Source organism: Protopterus annectens, chromosome 7.part1 (genome assembly GCF_019279795.1).
Source record: "Protopterus annectens isolate FY-2018-M chromosome 7.part1, PAN1.0, whole genome shotgun sequence".
NCBI lineage: Eukaryota > Metazoa > Chordata > Ceratodontiformes > Protopteridae > Protopterus > Protopterus annectens.
The window spans coordinates 481496943-481515035 of NC_056740.1; the positions used below are offsets into that span (position 1 = coordinate 481496943).

The following is an 18093-nucleotide window of genomic DNA, read 5'->3' on the forward strand; positions in this document are numbered from 1 at the left end:
TGTGATCTGATGTCAGCCTTCACATAATCTTTGACTGTGGGCTTGGTTCCGAGTCTCAGAATTGACATCACATGATCCTTGACTGTGGGCTTGGTTCCGAGTCTCAGAATTGACTGTCGTTATTCCAGCTTGTGCCTTCCAAACCTCTCAAGCTAGGCTTTGCCCATAATGCTCCTCACCAAAATACCTCAAATCTTGTTTGCCGCTTATTACTGCCAGACACGTTCATTCCACCGCTCGAGCTTTGGCATGTCTACCTGTAAGTTAATTTTTTTTCTTTTTATCTAAACTTTAAATTCTGTTCCTTGCTTCTGTCTTTCTACCCGCTCCTCTTTTACTATTGTTGGTATTTTCCTTCTTTCTTTTCTTCTATTTAAAAAAAAATCTCCCTTCTTAATCCATCTGTGACCATGTGTGTGTGCTTTTTGTCTGTCTCAGCTGGCCTTGGTTTTTGTTCATGGCTGACAAATCCTCTAGAGGTACCTCTGGTTTCAAGAGGTGTCAGAAATGTGAAAGAAAAATGCCAAATTCAGATGGACACACCTTGTGTGTGTATTGCCTTGGTGTGCTGTCCATCTTCAGGATGATTGTGCCATCTGTCATGGGTTCAGTGCTAGAGCCCTGATAGAGTGCAAAAATAAGCTTTTTCTTAAAGGACTTTTGAAATCTGATTTTGATGAGGCCATCTCTCTGGCTCCAAGACAGAAACCAGTCCTCTTTCTCATCATCTTCCTCTTCAAAACCAAAAAAAGCACTCTCATTCGGTTCCAATAGCTTCCTTGGAACTGCCTTCAAAATTGGTCGTCTCCCACACTGACGACAGTTCTTCGACATCGGTGGGAAAGGATACTCTTGCCCTCAACACCAACCTCTTCAACACTGCTATCAGTGCAAACAAATCTCCCTTCGGTACCAAAGGGAGCCTCAAATGATGATTTTATCATGGATATCCTATTCCCTCTCGATTGACCCATTTGCGGACTGTCCTGTGAGCCCATTTATGGAGAGAGGGCCTCCACGGTTTCCATTGGCCTCCTCTATTTGGTCCACCAAGAGCCTTTCAGAGTCAGACATTATGAGACTGGTGGATCAGCTCCTGATGGCGAATAGATTACCTCCAGCCTTGGTTCCTAGCCTTGTTAACTCTGGAACCTTGCCTTATTCTACAGCCATGCAAATTCCTTCTTCGACTCCAACCAAGATTTTGGAGCCCCTGGTGCTGACCATCCCGGCTTAGATTGTTTTGGTGCCAATCAGAGCTCCTTCTCTGGCACCGATAGTTACCCTGAACTCTTCCGGTTTGATGGAACCTGAGATCTCCTGGGGTCAGGGCTTCATTGCTGATTCTGAGGGGCAGGGTTCGACTTTGGAAGTTTCGGAGCCCTCCACGCCCCTTGGGGCATTGACATATGTAAATTCGACCCTGGCTTCTGCTTCGGAAGCTTCCTCGGTGCAAGGTGCGACCACGATTCTAAAGGAGTCTATTTCGGTTTCAGGCTCCCATCCCTCTATTGGGGGGGGGGGGTCCTGCCTTCCAGGCTATGGGGAGGGCCTTTTCCATTGTGGACAGACAGTCTGTCCCTTCCCTGTCAGGCCAAACAACAATTCCATCCCCTCAACTGGAGCTTCCACTAGTCTCTTTCGTGGGACAGAGGGCATAAAAGCCTCAGGCGTGAACCACCTTGGTTATATCCTCTTCAGGATACCTCTCCAGAACACCCCACCAAAGAGGTAACTTCAAAGAAAAAATGCAAGAGAAAGCACTTGTACTTCCCTGAAGAATCCTTCACAGAGGATACCAGTTTCGATAAAGGGGAAGGTTCCCTCAAGTTTTTCCTTCAGGGACATCTTAGAAATCCTGAAACAGAGGGGTGGCTGGACTACCCTCCAGCCTTCCTCAGAGGACTCTTGTTTACCTAGAGGCTTTTCACGCCCAGCCCTCTACCTCTTGGATGTCTCTGCCCACTGACTATCTTATTAAACTGACTACTTGTCAAACAAGGTTTCTTGATGTTGACGTACACCCATGTCATCTTATACAAGGACATGTGCACGCTCCACAGGGTTTCTTGATATTGACGTACACCCATGTCGTCTTACACCAGGACATGTGCACGCTCCACAGGGTTTCTTGATGTTGACGTACACCCATGTCATCTTACACAAGGACATGTGCACGCTCCACAGGGTTTCTTGATGTTGACTTACACCCGTGTCATCTTACACAAGGACATGTGCACACTCCACAGGGTTTCTTGATGTCTACTAAGACACTTTTAGAATAACAGACACTAAGCCTTCAACCAGCAACTCAAAACTTAGAAGGATGTAAGGTACCTCGCCTGCCACAAGAGTGCAGACCACAAATCTTCTTAATGTAAAACAACTGGCCTGAAGCCCAGTGCTTAAACCAGAAGGACATGCTCCCCAGGATGCTGTAGTTCACAAGTAGACTCCAGAGCTTCTATATGCTCCCCACCCCTGTTTCCTTTTTAATGAAGTCCCTAAAGAAAGCCAAATTACTAAGTCCAGAGTCATTTTCCTAGCTCCGCTCTGGGACTTCGAGGTTAGATCACATCTGCTGTGGCCTTACATTCTGACAAAACTGCTTCTCCTCTGACCTGACTTAAAGGTCTCTTGTCCCATCCATCTAGCATCTTAGCAGATCTCATCCAGACCTACAGTCTCTCAAGTTAACAGCATTGTTTCTCCAGTTCTACAAATGAGAAAGGGCGTTACTGTCCCATATCAATACCACTGCCAAAAAGTACTCCACTAGAAAGGTTTATGAAGTAAATGGAAGGGGTTTTCTTTATGGGCCACTAGCCATGGAAACTCTCTTCTCAGCTGTGATCCCATCAGTTCTGCAGTTTGTCTGATATAATTGATCATGGCTCAAGCTGTTCCATAGCCAAGTTGTATTTAACTGCGGTTTTGTTTTTTTTTTATCAGGGGCTGATTCTTCCTCTTAAGCTTCTTTAAAGGTGTATAAATCTTTTGTAAGATGTAAGACTCTGTTGAGACCTCCTGATAGAGAACTTGTTTTTAGAAGTCACCGCACATAATTTGACATAAAGGTTTTGTATGTTTATGTACTAATCTAACACTAATCTGAACCAGTTATTTTATCTCCCAGTGTTCTTCCCCCAGCATGTTGAGAGAGAGGGGAATGTGTTACTTCCTTGTTGAACACTGTCAACTACAATTTTGTGCAGACAGAACCAAGGATAATATAAAAAAAATTATCAGCTTTTATTTCTTTGTTGCCTAGTCCAGGTGGCATTGACATTATATCACTTTTTGTAATATAAGTGTAACCAAGTGCTACATTTCACACCCAAGGCTCATTCTTCAAGGCCGTATAGCTGCCTGCTTTGCTGTTTGTAGGGATTCTTCTGTTGATGCGTCTGCAGCATGGGCTTCTCTGCACACTTTTATACAACGTTAAGCTCTGTTTGACCTCATAGTCTAGGTCATCGTTAAAGTGAATGGACGTTGAGTACGTACAATCCACTTGATGTGCAGTCCCCACCTTCTCCCATCACTTATGAGGAGGTGGAGGCTTGGGGCTTGTATGTATTTAACGATGCTTATCTATAGTTATAACATGGCATACTCAGTTTGGAGAGAGACGGAGATTTGAAGCATTAGGGCAGTGATGGAAGGTGTTTTGAGCCTGCATGAGTTTCAGAAGTGCTAAGCAACTGCTGCCTGTGGATGCCAGTCCTACTGTTGAAGTGAGCAGCTGTGGAACACACAGATCTCACGTTAAGGTAAGTACATAACTTCAGTGATCCTTCTACTTGAACTGGATGTACAGATTTCTAGTAAGTATGCAGACACAGCTCTACTGCTTTAGTTCCCTGATGCACAAATAACCATATGCTGCCAACAGTGCATTTTCTACTGTTACTCCCAGACTAGCACGGCCAATTTGTGATCACATCTGGAGAAGAGTGAGCAGCATAGTCAGGGTGCCACAGGGGGTGAGACCAAGGCATCCCAGAGTAGCATTATCCATTGTCACATCAGGTATTTTTGTGCTACTGTGAATCGCTGGTGTGTGGCATGTCTAGTGATATAATGCGTGGCCTCACACATCCTCCCACACAGGATGTGCTGTTATACGCCCACATGTGACTCTGTACCACTCCTTAGCATGTACAGTACAAAAACAGGTACAATGCGAGGAAATTCTATGACTTCCCCAAGGTAGGTGAAGTCACTGTCAGTCTCTAAAGCATACCCCTCTTACAGCTGCCCCTTGCTTTCTAGATCTGTAGTTGAACCTGGGTCACAGGTGGACGCCCTAATTCTGCACTGACACACCAGCAACATAACATAATATTCTTATAATATCTATACCTTTATTTTTTTCTGTCTCAAGCCTTTCTACTATCCTAATAGTAGTTCTGTTCAAGTACCATTGTTGGTACTGTCCTGTCTCCTTTACTTCCTACCTGTTTCACACCAGGTATTCTTCATTACCGCTGCTAGTATTTTTGCCTCTAAAAATAAGTAAATAAAAATACGATACTTTATCCTTTTGTACTGTTTCTCCTTTTCTATTTTTTGCTCTGTCATGGCTGACAAGCTGACAGGTTTTAAAAAAAAATGCATTTCCTGTGATCATAAAATCCCTAACTTGGATGCCCACAGGGAATGCATTTACTGCTTAGGAGCAACTCGCATAAACAATAACTGCTGCAGCTATGAATTTCCATCGCCGACAGGCATATCGGGCTCGTCCTTAAAGGATTACTGCCACCTTCATCTTCAGGAGTGGAAACCCCCAGTAAAACATCTAAAGCTCCCTTAGGTGTCCTAGGAAACATTCGCCTCTGAAGTCTCCAAAAATGTATTCGGAGCTGATGTACAAAATTCAGAAATCCTTTAATCCAAGTTCTTCGTTTCCAAAACAACAAACCACAGATCCATAGCTTTCGGAGGCTATTTTTATTTTGTCTAACCCTATCAAGACTAGGAATCCAAAATCAACGAATTCTATCCCTAGCACATCATAAACTCCGAGGCGCTCACCAGACTTTGAGGGATCCTGTCTCCCCTCAGCTCCATGCATGTCTTAGAGCAGTCTGGGGACACTTTGCTCCAGATTTGTCAATCACTAGGTATAACAATCAACTATGCCAATTCATAACTGACACCAGTACAAAGCCTGGAGTTTATTGGTGCGCATCTGAATGCAACAACCCAAGCTGCCTTCTCACCATCTACACTCAGATCTCAGGTTCTTCAAATTCTGTCTCGTACTACTCCTGCTACAAGAATCTGACTCAGTTTTTCCAGGGTATGGCATTTATGTCAATTCTGGGGTACATGGCATTTGTTACCCTTATGGTCTCCCTAGCAAGGCAGCACATGAAAAAAGTTGCTGTGGTACCTCAGGTTTGTCAGGAGTAATCAGCACACAGTCTCTGGAAAGAACTTGTATAAGTCAGGAAATCTGGTAGTAGAGACACCTGGTACAGCTCAGTGTAGGTGTTTGTTCAAGCAGGTCTTTGAGGCTTAGCCCTTTACAACAGATGCTTTGGGCACAGCCTAACAAGCCCACTCTTCCAACCCTATGGCTCAGGGCACATGGAACATCAGTATGTCAAGAAAAATATTAGAATCAAAGAGACAATGGCAGTTACCCTGGCTCTGAAAACCTTCATGTCTGTCCAGAAACCAGGACCCTTGCACCTTGTCACGTACAGCATATAGAAATGTGGCACATAAGCATGGGGAATCATTCTTACCAGCTCTGCAGGCTAGGTATGCAGGTGTGGGATACAGCACTGAAATCCGGTATATGATCGCCCCGGAACATTCTGTATTCTGTCCCAGCAGTATGTTCTAGCAAATCATCTGAACAGGCAAAACTGCACATGGACATTTTTCTGGACATAGTTCACGTGGAGTGTCGCAGAAGTAAATTTTGCTTCTGTGAGCAGTAGGCAGCTGAGGAAATTCTGCTGCAAGAGCATTTTGCAGGGAGGTTTGGGTAGTGGATGCCTTCCTCTTCGGCTGGACAGATCTGTTTCTTATGCTTGCCCTCTTGTCTTCCATTTTCCTACGGTGATGTCAAAAAATAGTGGAGGAAAGACCAAAAATGAAAACTGTTTGCACCTTTTTGTTTTGGCTAAAGCAGCCAGTGTGACTGGCTAGAAACTCCTGTCACACTGTATGAAAGTGATGGCGAGGGGGAATTGAAAAACACACAGAGCAGTAAAAAGTAAGATGGAAAATAAGCAGTTTGGATTCGGATCAGGATGCAGCACAAACAGCTAGAAGTTTTCAGTGAGACAGATCATGGAGAAGAAGTTGGAGATGAGCAGAGTCTGACTGGGTATTCCTTAGATTTAGAGAAAGCATATGACTGGTTCTCAAGAAAGCTGATTTGGGCAGTCCTGTGGTGGTTCAAAGTCCCAGAAACAAAGGAAGAAGTAGTTCAGGCTGTGTAGAAGGACCCAAAGGCACAAGTACGAACTATATTCAAACTCACAGAGGGATTCCTAGTGGGAGTGAGTGTGCATCAGGCTGGCTGCTGTTCATACTGCGAATGGATTACATCAGCAAAGAGGTCTGAGGGAGCAGATCAACAAAGCTGCTATATGCAGACTTTATGGCATTACAGGCAGACTCTGAAAGGGAGCTTACCCGTATAATAGGGTAATGGAATGAAAAGCTCAAGGCACATGGGATGAAACTGAGTACAGACAAGACAGTTGTCATGGCAGCAGGTAGGGAAATCAGAGGAAGCTGAAAGTTGAGCTGGAAGGAAAACGGTAGAGCTGGTTAACAGCTTCAGGTATGTGGTAGGGGTGGTTGAGAAGGAGGGACGTCTGATTGAGGAAGCGCAAGTCTAGAATCTTCGAGGCTGAAGTGAGCTTGAACAGTGTGTCAGCAGTAGTGTTTGACAGAAGAATGCCAAAGAAGGTAAAAAGTAAGGTACGCAAAATAGTGATGTAAGGAGTACTTCTGTATGGCCCAAATATCTGGGCATTGAGGGCAGAGCAGTTGAGTAAGCTAGAGGTGGTGGGGAGAAAGTGCCTAAAATGGGTGATATAATGCAAATTTTAGAACAGATGAAGAAGTGATGAAATCTGAGCAGAAGCCACAGTTACACCAGTTTGCAGAGAAGGACAAAGGGAACGTATAACAGTGATTCAGGCATATTTACAGGAAAACAGAAGACAGCTTGTTAAAGAAGGTTTGGGAGAGAGAGGAAGAAGGCAAGAGGAAACGAGGGCATCCAGCAAAGAAATGGATGGAATGTGTGAGAGAAGACCTAAAACAGTCAAGCTTGACTGAAGAATGTAGGAGAGTGGCATTGAATCAAGTGAGAAAGCGACAGTTGAAATGATACTCTGACCTCATATAGAAAAAAGTGGAACAAAGGTGATTGATGACGAAGACGATTACCCGAGTTGGATTGTTCTTTATGGCCATGCAACCATTTGATTCCTTTATGTCCAGGGGCCATGGTTGACTTCCCCTTAGGCCTTGGTGGACAAGAAAAAAAAATGAAAATGGTACAGAAGGACAGAAGGGGTGCCTCCTTATACTTGTGACATTCGGACAAAAGGACTAGTCTACCTGCTCTGGAAGGTGCAAATCTCTGAAAATCTAGCTGGATGCCCTGACCCTCACAAGTCCCAAAGGTGTTTCAGTTGACTCGTGTTTAACTGCACATTCTTCTCTGAAAAGGGTGCTGCTGTAGTTATTTTTTTCTTCTGATGTTTTAGATGCGTTTCAGTCAGATGTGAAAGGCTGATTAGAGTAGGCCAGTGAAGCCACTGCAGTAAGGAAAGGGGGTTTATCTTACTGTTTTATTTGAGTGCGAAAAAGCTTGGGAGGAGCCCAAACTGTACAAGTACATGACCACAAAGTGTTGCATGTATTTTTATTTCAGATATATCTTTGTCTCTTCCTTTTGCATGAACTGATTTGCAAAACTGTAGTGTACTGTTTTTTTTGTGAAGTCAGTTTGTGTAATAAAGAATAAAAACAATACTTATGCCGAGTGATAATTTTTGACATGAAAACTAAGGTGGCCAATGCTTTTCATTAATTAAAACTTCAGCTTAAATTGTTTTCATGGAATAAGTCCCTATTCATCCTTTTGAATGGGTGTAAATTAGCAAACTGATAAATGTCTGGATAGCCACACCAGAAAAAATAATACCCAACCAAAAGCTACACAGGGTTAGAGGTTTTCAAAAGAAGAGATTTTGCTCAATGCTTTAACAGATTCTTTAATGAAAATATCCAAAGACTTCAGTGTCTCTCCTGTATTTAACATTTCCAAAAGTTCTGAAAGGTTGTTCTTCAAAATTTATATTAGCTGTCACTTACCCAACACACCACCCAGTATTTGATAGTCTTGCATTTCCATAGCATGTAGAAAGTAGCCTCACAAAACAACCACATTATTAAAAAAGTGATCCTTTGTAGGTATTCGATATGATATAGGTGTCTTTTTGGAAAGGCTAGAAGTGGACTTGTCATATACAGAGAAGTGTATAGTAATAGCCAGATGTATCAGAGGAAATTGTCTGCTTACTTCACAAACCCATATAGAAATCCTGCTGTGGGATTTTTCTTTTTACTTCTAAAATGGCTTTGCTTGTGCCGTGGTGTTTGTCGTCATGGTGTGTGTGCTGTTATAAACCATCACCCTGCACTGTAGCGATATCCCTTTCCCTCTTGAATGAGTTAACAGTTAGGAGCTGGTGTAATTTGGGATCTTAAAGTAAGTTAGTCACTGTGGTGGGCTGTACCTTTCCTTTTCTCTGATTCCTGCCATGCTTTGTGACCACTAGGAAGTGGTACATTGTCGCAGAAGACTGATGGCAGTTTGCCTGGCTCTTACAGTGCTTCTACTTGCAGACCTAAAGCGTACGACGTGTCACAGTTTAAAGTGTGCAGTGTAGTGTTCTGTTGTGCCTTGACATGAAAGTTTGACACAGCCACACACATACCAGTGCAGGTAAGGGAAAGTGTTATCACCTCTAACATGGCACATGGGAAATGAAGTGCATTCTCTGTGGCGGCCCACAGGACATGCGTGGAACAACACAACCTTAACTCCAAAGCAGTCCTGTTCTGCATGGCTGCAATAAGCAATGAATTTGCAGTTGATGGTGTTCGTTAATCAAAGCAAGAGAGTTTACTGTGTCCGTGGTCATTAGGGTAGTATAAAGACGTTGTCCTTTAGGGCTAGGGTAAACCTGCATTTTGGTGAAGCCCAGATTGGTTACCATCTGCACTGCATGTTTGATGCAGGGGCAGCATTAAAACTGGAGAGAACACCGTGACTGTGTGCAATGAATGTAACAAGAATACCTGCTTAATGTATACATCCTGGTGTCTGCCATCGCCTTGGTTATGTAGGAAGCGGATTACACCGCATATCTACTGCCAAGCATAGAAGATCTGTGAAAGGTGGCATAACCACTGAACTAGTGCAGGGTAGCATGTGGAGCAGTCAGTTCTGAAAGGAGGATCAGAATAAGGTGATGGGTCCATAGCAGGCATGGAAAGGGAGCTTTAAAAGGATTAAACATTTCCAAGGGTACATTAATTGCCATTATATTTTTGCTAATCACTCCAAGTCTGCTAGAAAGCCACATTTTGGTTTCTTTCACTGAGACAGACTGCAGACAGTGTTCCGTCATTACTATAGTATCTGAGTGAGACGTGTGCCACAGAGATTCCATCATTACCATAGTATCTGAGTGAGACGTGTGCCACAGAGATTCCATCATTACCATACTATCTGGGTGAGACATGCCACAAAGATTCCATCATTACCATAGTATCTGGGTGAGACATGCCACAAAGATTCCATCATTACCATAGTATCTGGGTGAGACATGCCACAAAGATTCCATCATTACCATAGTATCTGGGTGAGACATGCCACAAAGATTCCATTATTACCATAGTATCTGGGTGAGATGTGTGCCACAGAGATTCTATCGTTACCATAGTATCTGGGTGAGACATGCCACAAAGATTCCATCATTAACATAGTATCTGGGTGAGACGTGCCACAAAGATTCCATCATTACCATAGTATCTGGGTGAGACGTATGCCACAGAAGATCACTGCAGTGAACATTAGGCCCTTATGAAGCAGCTGTTATCTTTGTACATACAGAAGGTTGGGAATAAGCATCTGTTAGTTAAAATGCCAATGGACAGAACACAGGATCGCCCGGATAACATTTTAAATAATATAGTGTGAAGCATAAGAAACACGTAGCTACTGTTAAAGTTAAGCCTTACATTCACAATTTTTTTATATGCACATCATCTTTTAAGAAACTTGCAAAAATCATGTATAACCCCTACTTCTTTCTTTCATTAGGATGGCAAGATGTTAAACAATAGAAATGCATATGAATGAATTTACCAGAAAAAAAGTCATAATGTTAGGCTTCTGATTAGAGTGATTCATGGTGCTAACTTAAGCCCAAAACCACCCGTTTCTGATGGTCACAATACAAGCAAAAAGCAGTGTTCTTTCGGGGGTGTTCTTTTATGAGACAGAAATGTTCACTATTGTGTTTTCATTTCTTTTTTTTTCAGACTAGGAAAGACAAGCAAGGTTCACCACAGCATACCAGCAACAAGGCAGCTACACGGAAAAGCTCTCCAGAGGTTGATCGCAGCAGTGAGTAGACACTTAGCCACTGTGGTGATGCCAGTGTTTTTATTTCACTGTATGTATAACTTTCATGGTCTGTAGGGCCAATGGATCTTTTGTCACTGAGGTCATGGGGGAAAGTTCCAAAAGTGGGTTCTCCTTATGAAGTAGAGGTCACGGTTGCCTGAATTACAGGAGCAAGCGCACACATTTTAGTTTGTGTGCGTTCTATAGTTTTGATTTGCAATGCGCAGGCCTAGTAAAAGCAGTCGCAGCAAGCCATTATCTGTTCAGCAGTTTTATACATTATTCCCCATGGGGATTCTTGTATTCATTCCCTTCCAAGTCTGCTATCTTGGAGTTGCTGTCATATCAGTGCTGTCTGTGTCTGACTGATCTCAGCTGTAAACCACATTTTTTTAAAAATTGTGATCACAGGGAGACACCGTTGTATAGATAGTCTTATATCCATGTTATTTTTTTCCATCGTAATAGCACTGAAGGCTTGCGAGCAACTTCAGAAGACAAGTTTCACAGAGAAATTTATACCTTTGCTTCCATCCCCACGCAGTTGTAGGTTTTTCAAGAGTGCAGCTCTGCATTCCTAGTTTTAAGCTGTCAAACAACAAATAACTTTCACAGTTAACATTTTGCCAACATTTTTGCAATGTTTGACAACCAGCCCCTCGTGTTATATCAGTAATTGTATCTCACTTAGGCTCTCAGACTTTGCCCACAGCTGGCCATAGTAATAATATGGTATTATGAAATGTTCTAATCACAGCTGTCTGTAAAATGCAGAGAAGCACAAATGTCCTCCTCATCTTCAGAGAGAATGCCCCCCAACACTATTTCAGATTTAGTACTAAAGCTATAGATTACCCATTGTTTACCCTTGTCAATAGATTGATCAAACAAGGCATAGTCCCTCACTCCCGAAACTCCTCAACGTTAATATATCTCCTTAAAACCTCTGTTCTCTGCCTAAGCCAGTACACCAACTGCAGTTTTCCTACCCTTTCATCAGTTACTACAACACATTATGAACAGTAACCCCCTTAAACTTACAACATAGATTCAGACCTGGGCACAGTACTAAACCTGCTTAGTAGAGGTTCATAGGCTGGTACTAAGCTAACTGCCTTTGCAGGCCATTTTAAGCCTAGCCACTTCCCCCATGTGAGAATCAAACCCTGCACCTTCTGTTTGTAAGGCAAACACCTTAACCATTATGCCATCTTCCCACCAGATCACATCAGAAAACCGCTTAGTGACAACTACATCATCATTGCTGTCTTCATTGACTTCTTTAAAGTTACTTATATTATTCAAATTAATTATATACACCCTGATGTCATCCATCGTTTTGTGTACTTAACTGCTTTGTGGATCTTTGCACATCATGCACAGCCGGTAAGTTCATCTCACAAACTTTCCTTCCACAACCTGTTCAGTTAGTTGTTTCCCAGTGGTCAGGCTGTGGCATCCCTAATATATTATTTTATTGCTTTAGTTAATATCGCAGAAATTTGCTATCCAACAGGCATCATTCATTATGCAGATGACAGCACTCAGTGTAACTGCTTCACTCCATCATTTAGATTAAACTGTTGTTCCAGGACATCTTCAGTCCCATTCAGAAATGTTTTGAAGACTGCAGTTTAAAGGACAACAACATAATTCTGTTATTAAATGCTCAACTTCTCTGTCCTTTTTCTCCCTATTTACTGTCCCTGCCATGAGTAAACAACAACACAGCATTTAAAATATTTTAAATTGACTTGTTTCTCTCCACTAGAACAGTACCTTACTGTACTGTGGTGGTTTTACTTTCAAAAAACTTTTGTCCCGCCCTGAAAAAGTCTCCAGTTCATGGATGTCATTAAGGTACTGAATACAGGTAGTTTTCTGGTGAATTCCCTCCCCAAACTGACATCATCATGACCATCCTAAAAACCCACCCATGCTGTGATGTCACAGCTCCCTGGTCCTTCCCTTACCCGTACAGAAAGTAAAGGCTAGAACAAGGAAACCGTACACGTGGGGGGTGCAGGGGGGCTTGCCCCCCCTGCAGAAACATTGTTTTATTTTTTTTTCACTTTTTAATTTCGAGATTCCAAAATCTCGACTTTCTGGGATCAGTATTTTGAAAGTCGAGATTTTGGGCTTTCGAAATTAAAAAGTGGACCCTTTAAAAGGTATCCATGGCAGCCAACTTCTGGCACTGTTCAACTTCATGCTTGTTTATTTTCCTGTCCCCACTATAAAAGTATTCAATGAAAATACTTACTAAGCTCTGCTGTGTCATGTTACCAGTTTGTTTTTAAAGAACTTCCATTTTCTGTTTAATTTTGATGGGGGTATTCTGGTATAGGTAACTTGATTTTCCTGCATTTCCCCCAGTGCTTTACTGAAAATGGGCTATGCCCAATTGGATTTTCCTAGTTAACAGTCTCAGTGAATGCATAGTTAGGTTGATAAACCTTGGGACTGCCTACCAGGTTTCCAGTGTGTAAAATTTCAGCTGCCTATCACTGTCCTCCTCAGAAATTCTGACTCTTCAGCAGTTTTACAGAAGTAAGTAAAAACATTACTACCAAAAGTCATTAGGTTTTAAATACAAAGCATGGATACTGGTGGTTCCTACTGCCTTATGTCCAGGTAAAAACATTACCAAAAGCCATTGGGTTTTAGCTACAAGGTATGGGTGTTGGTGGTTCCTCCACCCTCAGATCTAAGTAAAAACAATACCAAAGGCCATCGGGTTTTAAATACAAAGTGTGGGTGCTGACGGTTTCTACCCCCTCATATCTAAGTAAAAACAATACCAAAGGCTATCAGGTTTTAAATACAAGGTGTGGGTGCTGATGTTTTCTACCCCCTCATATCTAAGTAAAAGCATTACCGAAGGCCATTGGGTTTTAGATACTTGGCGTGGGTGCTGGTGGTTCTTATCCTGTCATATCTAAGTAAAAACAATACCAAAGGCCACTGGGTTTTAGATGCAAGGTGTGGGTGCTGGTGGTTCATACCCCCTCATGTTTAAGTAAAAACAATACCAAAGGCCATTGGGTTTTAGATGCAAGGTGTGGGTGCTGGTGGTTCCTACCCCCTCATGTTTAAGTAAAAACAATAGCAAAGGCCATCGGGTTTCAGATACAAGGTCTGGGTGCTGGTAGTTCCTACACCATCATATCTAAGTAAAAACATTATCAAAGGCCTTTGGGTTTTAGAGGCATGGTATGGCTTCCTTCCTCTGTGCCACTGAGCTGCCTGAAATCACAGGGTTAACTTCTGCAAAAAAGAGCTGTCAGGTGGGTGGTGGTACTTGAAGACACATTTGGAAGCCCTGCAATGTCAAGAACTTTAATGTAGAATTGGAAAAAAAGCCTGATTCTTTGGTGCAGAGAGACTGAGCACATACTGTAACTCTGGCACCCAGGGTTTGGTTATCGCGCCCAGCATCATATACTCTAACTCTGGCTACCAGGGTTTGGTTATCGGGCCCAGCACTGGGGAAGCCAGGCAGGGAGAGTGAGAAGTGAAAAGTTGAGGCCCACTCATCTCACCCAGGGAGTTGGAGTTTCAGGACTCACTGGGCAGTGCAGTTTTTCTGGTGGAGCCCCCCCCCCCCCCCCCCGGTATGCTGCAAGAAGAGAGGCAGAGCTGCTTGGCAGGAACTCCTTTTGCAGAAGTGAGGTGCATTCTTTGCAAACAGGCCATTGCCCACTTCTCCCCAGCTCCCTGTTGAGTGTGCACAACTAGGGCTGGGAAGAAAACCTGGACCACCCCTGATGGTTGTTTGAATGTTTGAACCTTCCACTTAACATTCACCCAGGTGGTGGATCAACAGGCATTGAGGACAAAAGGTGTAAAAGAAATACAGAATTGGAAAAAGCAAAACAGTTATTACATTGAAAATAGAATGTTTATGGCAGAAAATTACATACTGCACATAACAGTTACAAGTCACAGTTGGCAAACTGAAAAATTGGTATATAACTTATTTATTTATATTTTACTTGCAGAATTGTCTAAATATATACATTTTATACAGTATCGTGAAAAAATATTTAAAACATGAGTAAACAAAACAATGCATACATGTCAATAGAAGAAAATTGTACTGTGGAGACTTAGTTATTATATAGTGTCAGAGATGTCTGGGTCTGTATTAAGTTATCGAAAGCTCCCGTGAACGAACTGCAGTTCATCGAAAATGCCGTTCATCGATCTCTGCTCTTCTGCCCCCACACCCCCTGCTAATTATATATACCAACTCCGTGATTGTACTACAATGAGGAAAGGGCAAATTTCCCGATCCTCCCTGTATCACGATCCCATTATGAACAGTTCGGTAAATGGCATATTCGATGTAAGAGCACTGAAAATGCTGTTTGCTGAACAGTCTTTTCGATAATTTAATAGGGACCCAAGATGTCTGCATACAGATAAGGAGTAAATGATTTGTATTAACCCACATTGGCAGTTTCATAATGATTTATTTGCCTGAAGTTTAAAGGTTATCCAGGAACCACTTACAATAAAACATAATCAAAGTTTTCAGTCTTAAACATCCATTTAAGCTGATCAGAACTCAGTAGACACACGAAGACTGAAAACTGAGATAATATTAAAGGAAAACCGTGTATAATTAAAAACTGAGAAGTTGACAGTTGATGTGAATTCCTTTGTGAAGTCCCTTTTCAGTGATGGTTGGTTTAAGCATATGATCAGACTGTGAAACATAAAATTACGTTGTCAATGTATTTTAACAAGTAGTATTACAACATTTATTTTTTTGGATACATTTTGTCCTGTGTCTGCTGACCATCAACCCTCCCCCGTTTCTCCCTGTGTCTGGAGGGGTCATTATCCAGGCAGCAATAGGGGTTCCTTGGGCTGTTGCCAGCATCCTGGCAATGGTGGCATTTTTTATTTCATTTTAAGTCCCTAGCCCCTCCCCTTGGTGGTGAACATGTGACATATCTCACTGCAGGGGCCACTACTCTTCCTCACCACGTGCATACTGCAGTGTACCTGCTGAAGCAGACTGCCTTGTTCATAGCTTGATGAGCTGAATTCACCCACTAGGAATGCCCCCAAGTATTTCTACCCCTCCTCCTACAGAATGTGGCATAAGGTAGCCGCGTTCCACCCCTTCCAGTCTATACCATATGCTACAAGTAGCCTTGCCACTAATCAACACAAATCACCAGATTTTTTTTCATTAACTTCAGCAAAAACTGCTCAAGCTTCAACTCACTGGCAGTCACTCAACTCACTGTATACTCACAGTCAGCAACTACTCTTAAAACAAAAGTGTTTTTACAGGGGAGGCACTAACTGTCTGGCATGCACACACGAGCGTTTAGTTCAGTACAACGGAACAGCGAGTAATTGAAAGATAATCAAGTCTCATTTTGTTTATAGTCGGGGCTTTAACCCTGTACATTAGTGGTAATAGCTTACAGTAGTTATGGTTGGAAATGCGTGCCCAAGACACTTTAGAGACAAGGTAGTGTATTGCTTTATGTAAGTGTTTAAGGAGGTTTTTTGTCGTCATTGAAATAAGCATCAGAGACATCTCTACATGATTAAACAACCATGTTAAAAAAGTAAATATACAATACTCTGTGTATAACAAAGTAAATACAAGCCACCTCCATGTTTTGCATTTTTTCAATATGTCATAATGTCAAAAAAGCACATGAAGAGAAGTAACTATAGACCAGTTGACTGGTATTGTGGTGAATATCAATCAAAGAAAGCCTTTTACCTAAGAACTGTGGTGTTGCATATTCTGAAAGGAACATCCTATCCTGGAAAACTGCTGTCCATGGACAGCTTAGTCTCTGTGACTTGCTATAAAGCATTGAGTGCAAACAATATTAGTGCTTGTTGCCACTACCATCCCAAAGTATTGTGCCTGGGCTGATGATTACCACTGTAGTAACTATATATATAGTACATACAATAATAAAATTTACTACCTAAGTTAAAAAAAAAGATCAGATCTTACAAAAAAAGGAAAGATAATTTAAAAGGAACAAGTTTACAATAAGCAGTTCATTAAATATACAAACAGGGTAAGAGAAAATGGTTAGTCAGGTGTATTGCAGGAACACAGCCAATGATTTGTTTTGTTTGAAAAGTGGGCAGGGATGTGTCAGTTATGTCACACTAGGTAGGAGATTCCAACTTTACCTATTGTGTTAGTGAATAAAGAAACACCTGCTGTTAGTGAGTTTGGAATTATAAGGTAGTTTTGAAATTCTAGCCCAGCCTAGTTGTTTAGATTTAGACAATGGTGGGTCCTAAATGGGTTATCCTTTTTTTCTGTTGTTGTTGTGATGTTTGTGTTAAGAGAGAGAAGATTGATTTGTATTATTTCCTTGTATTCCTTAAAGCTTTCAATGGAGATTTGAGTGAGAGAGTAGTTATGGAAGTTGAAAGGGGATAAAGGGGGGGAAAAAGGAAAGGGGCGGGGGAGTGGAGGGGAGTTTTGTTTTTTTTTTTTTTTTTAGAAAACCATGAGAAAGAAACCATGAAATTTTTGAATTAAAGGTATTTTGGGTCAGTGAGATCAGTTCTGTAGGGGATGTGAGCAGAGATAGTAGTAGAATCATGTATGTATTGTATGCAGGTTGCTTTGGATTGCAGTCTGTAGATCACATAAAGAGAGAGAGAAGAGAAGTGGACCAAGAATGGAGCTGGGGGGAACTCCGATGGAAATGGGCAAGAGGATGAGATATGGTTTTCCCATAATACTGCTTGTTGTCTGTTGTTAAGATAAGATTTAAAGAATGAGTCTATATATGAAAGAAGTAGATATGGGTTTGAGTTGTTGGTGTTCATTTGTTTGGCTAGGGATTGAATAGTTTCAGAGAAATCCATTTGTCCCATGCTCTGTTTCTAGTTTATAGTACATATTGCTGACTAATCTTAATATGTAAAAGTATAACATATATGATAATTAAACTCTCCACCCCAGAACTACAATGTGCACAAGTCTGTTGTCTTAAGATAGATGTATGTATGTGTCACAATACTAAACTTCCATTAGTGGCACCTCAACAATCAGAATGCACCCATGAAAACATAAAAAAAAGTAAAACAATTAAGGCAAGAAGCATCACTTGCAGAAAAATGTAGAAAAGGGAACAGATCATCCAATTTTTTAAGAGGTATGTATGTGGTAAGGGCAAAACCGCATCAAAATAGATTAGGATTTATCCTACACAATTTCCACTAATAAATTAAAAATATAAAACCAAACAGAAGAACTTAAGGTATACATAAAAATGCAAATAAAAGTGCAAAACAAATAATTTGTTGTTGAGCCCAAAATGTTTTATAGATATATGGGAAAGTAAACAGCACTATTAATAATACCAGGAAAACAGATCAGTACATTTTTGAGTCATAGTTAAGAAGAT

General features: G+C 41.7%; 1 protein-coding gene across 1 annotated transcript in view; it reads left to right on the forward strand.

Annotated features, from left to right (window-relative positions):
• RBM6 (RNA binding motif protein 6) overlaps positions 1–18093 on the forward strand; it is a 689827-nt gene that overhangs the window by 508588 nt on the left and 163146 nt on the right. The window contains exon 8 of the mRNA XM_044078933.1: positions 10597–10681. Within this exon, the coding sequence (XP_043934868.1) occupies positions 10597–10681 (85 nt within the window). The remainder of the gene's footprint in view (positions 1–10596; positions 10682–18093) is intronic.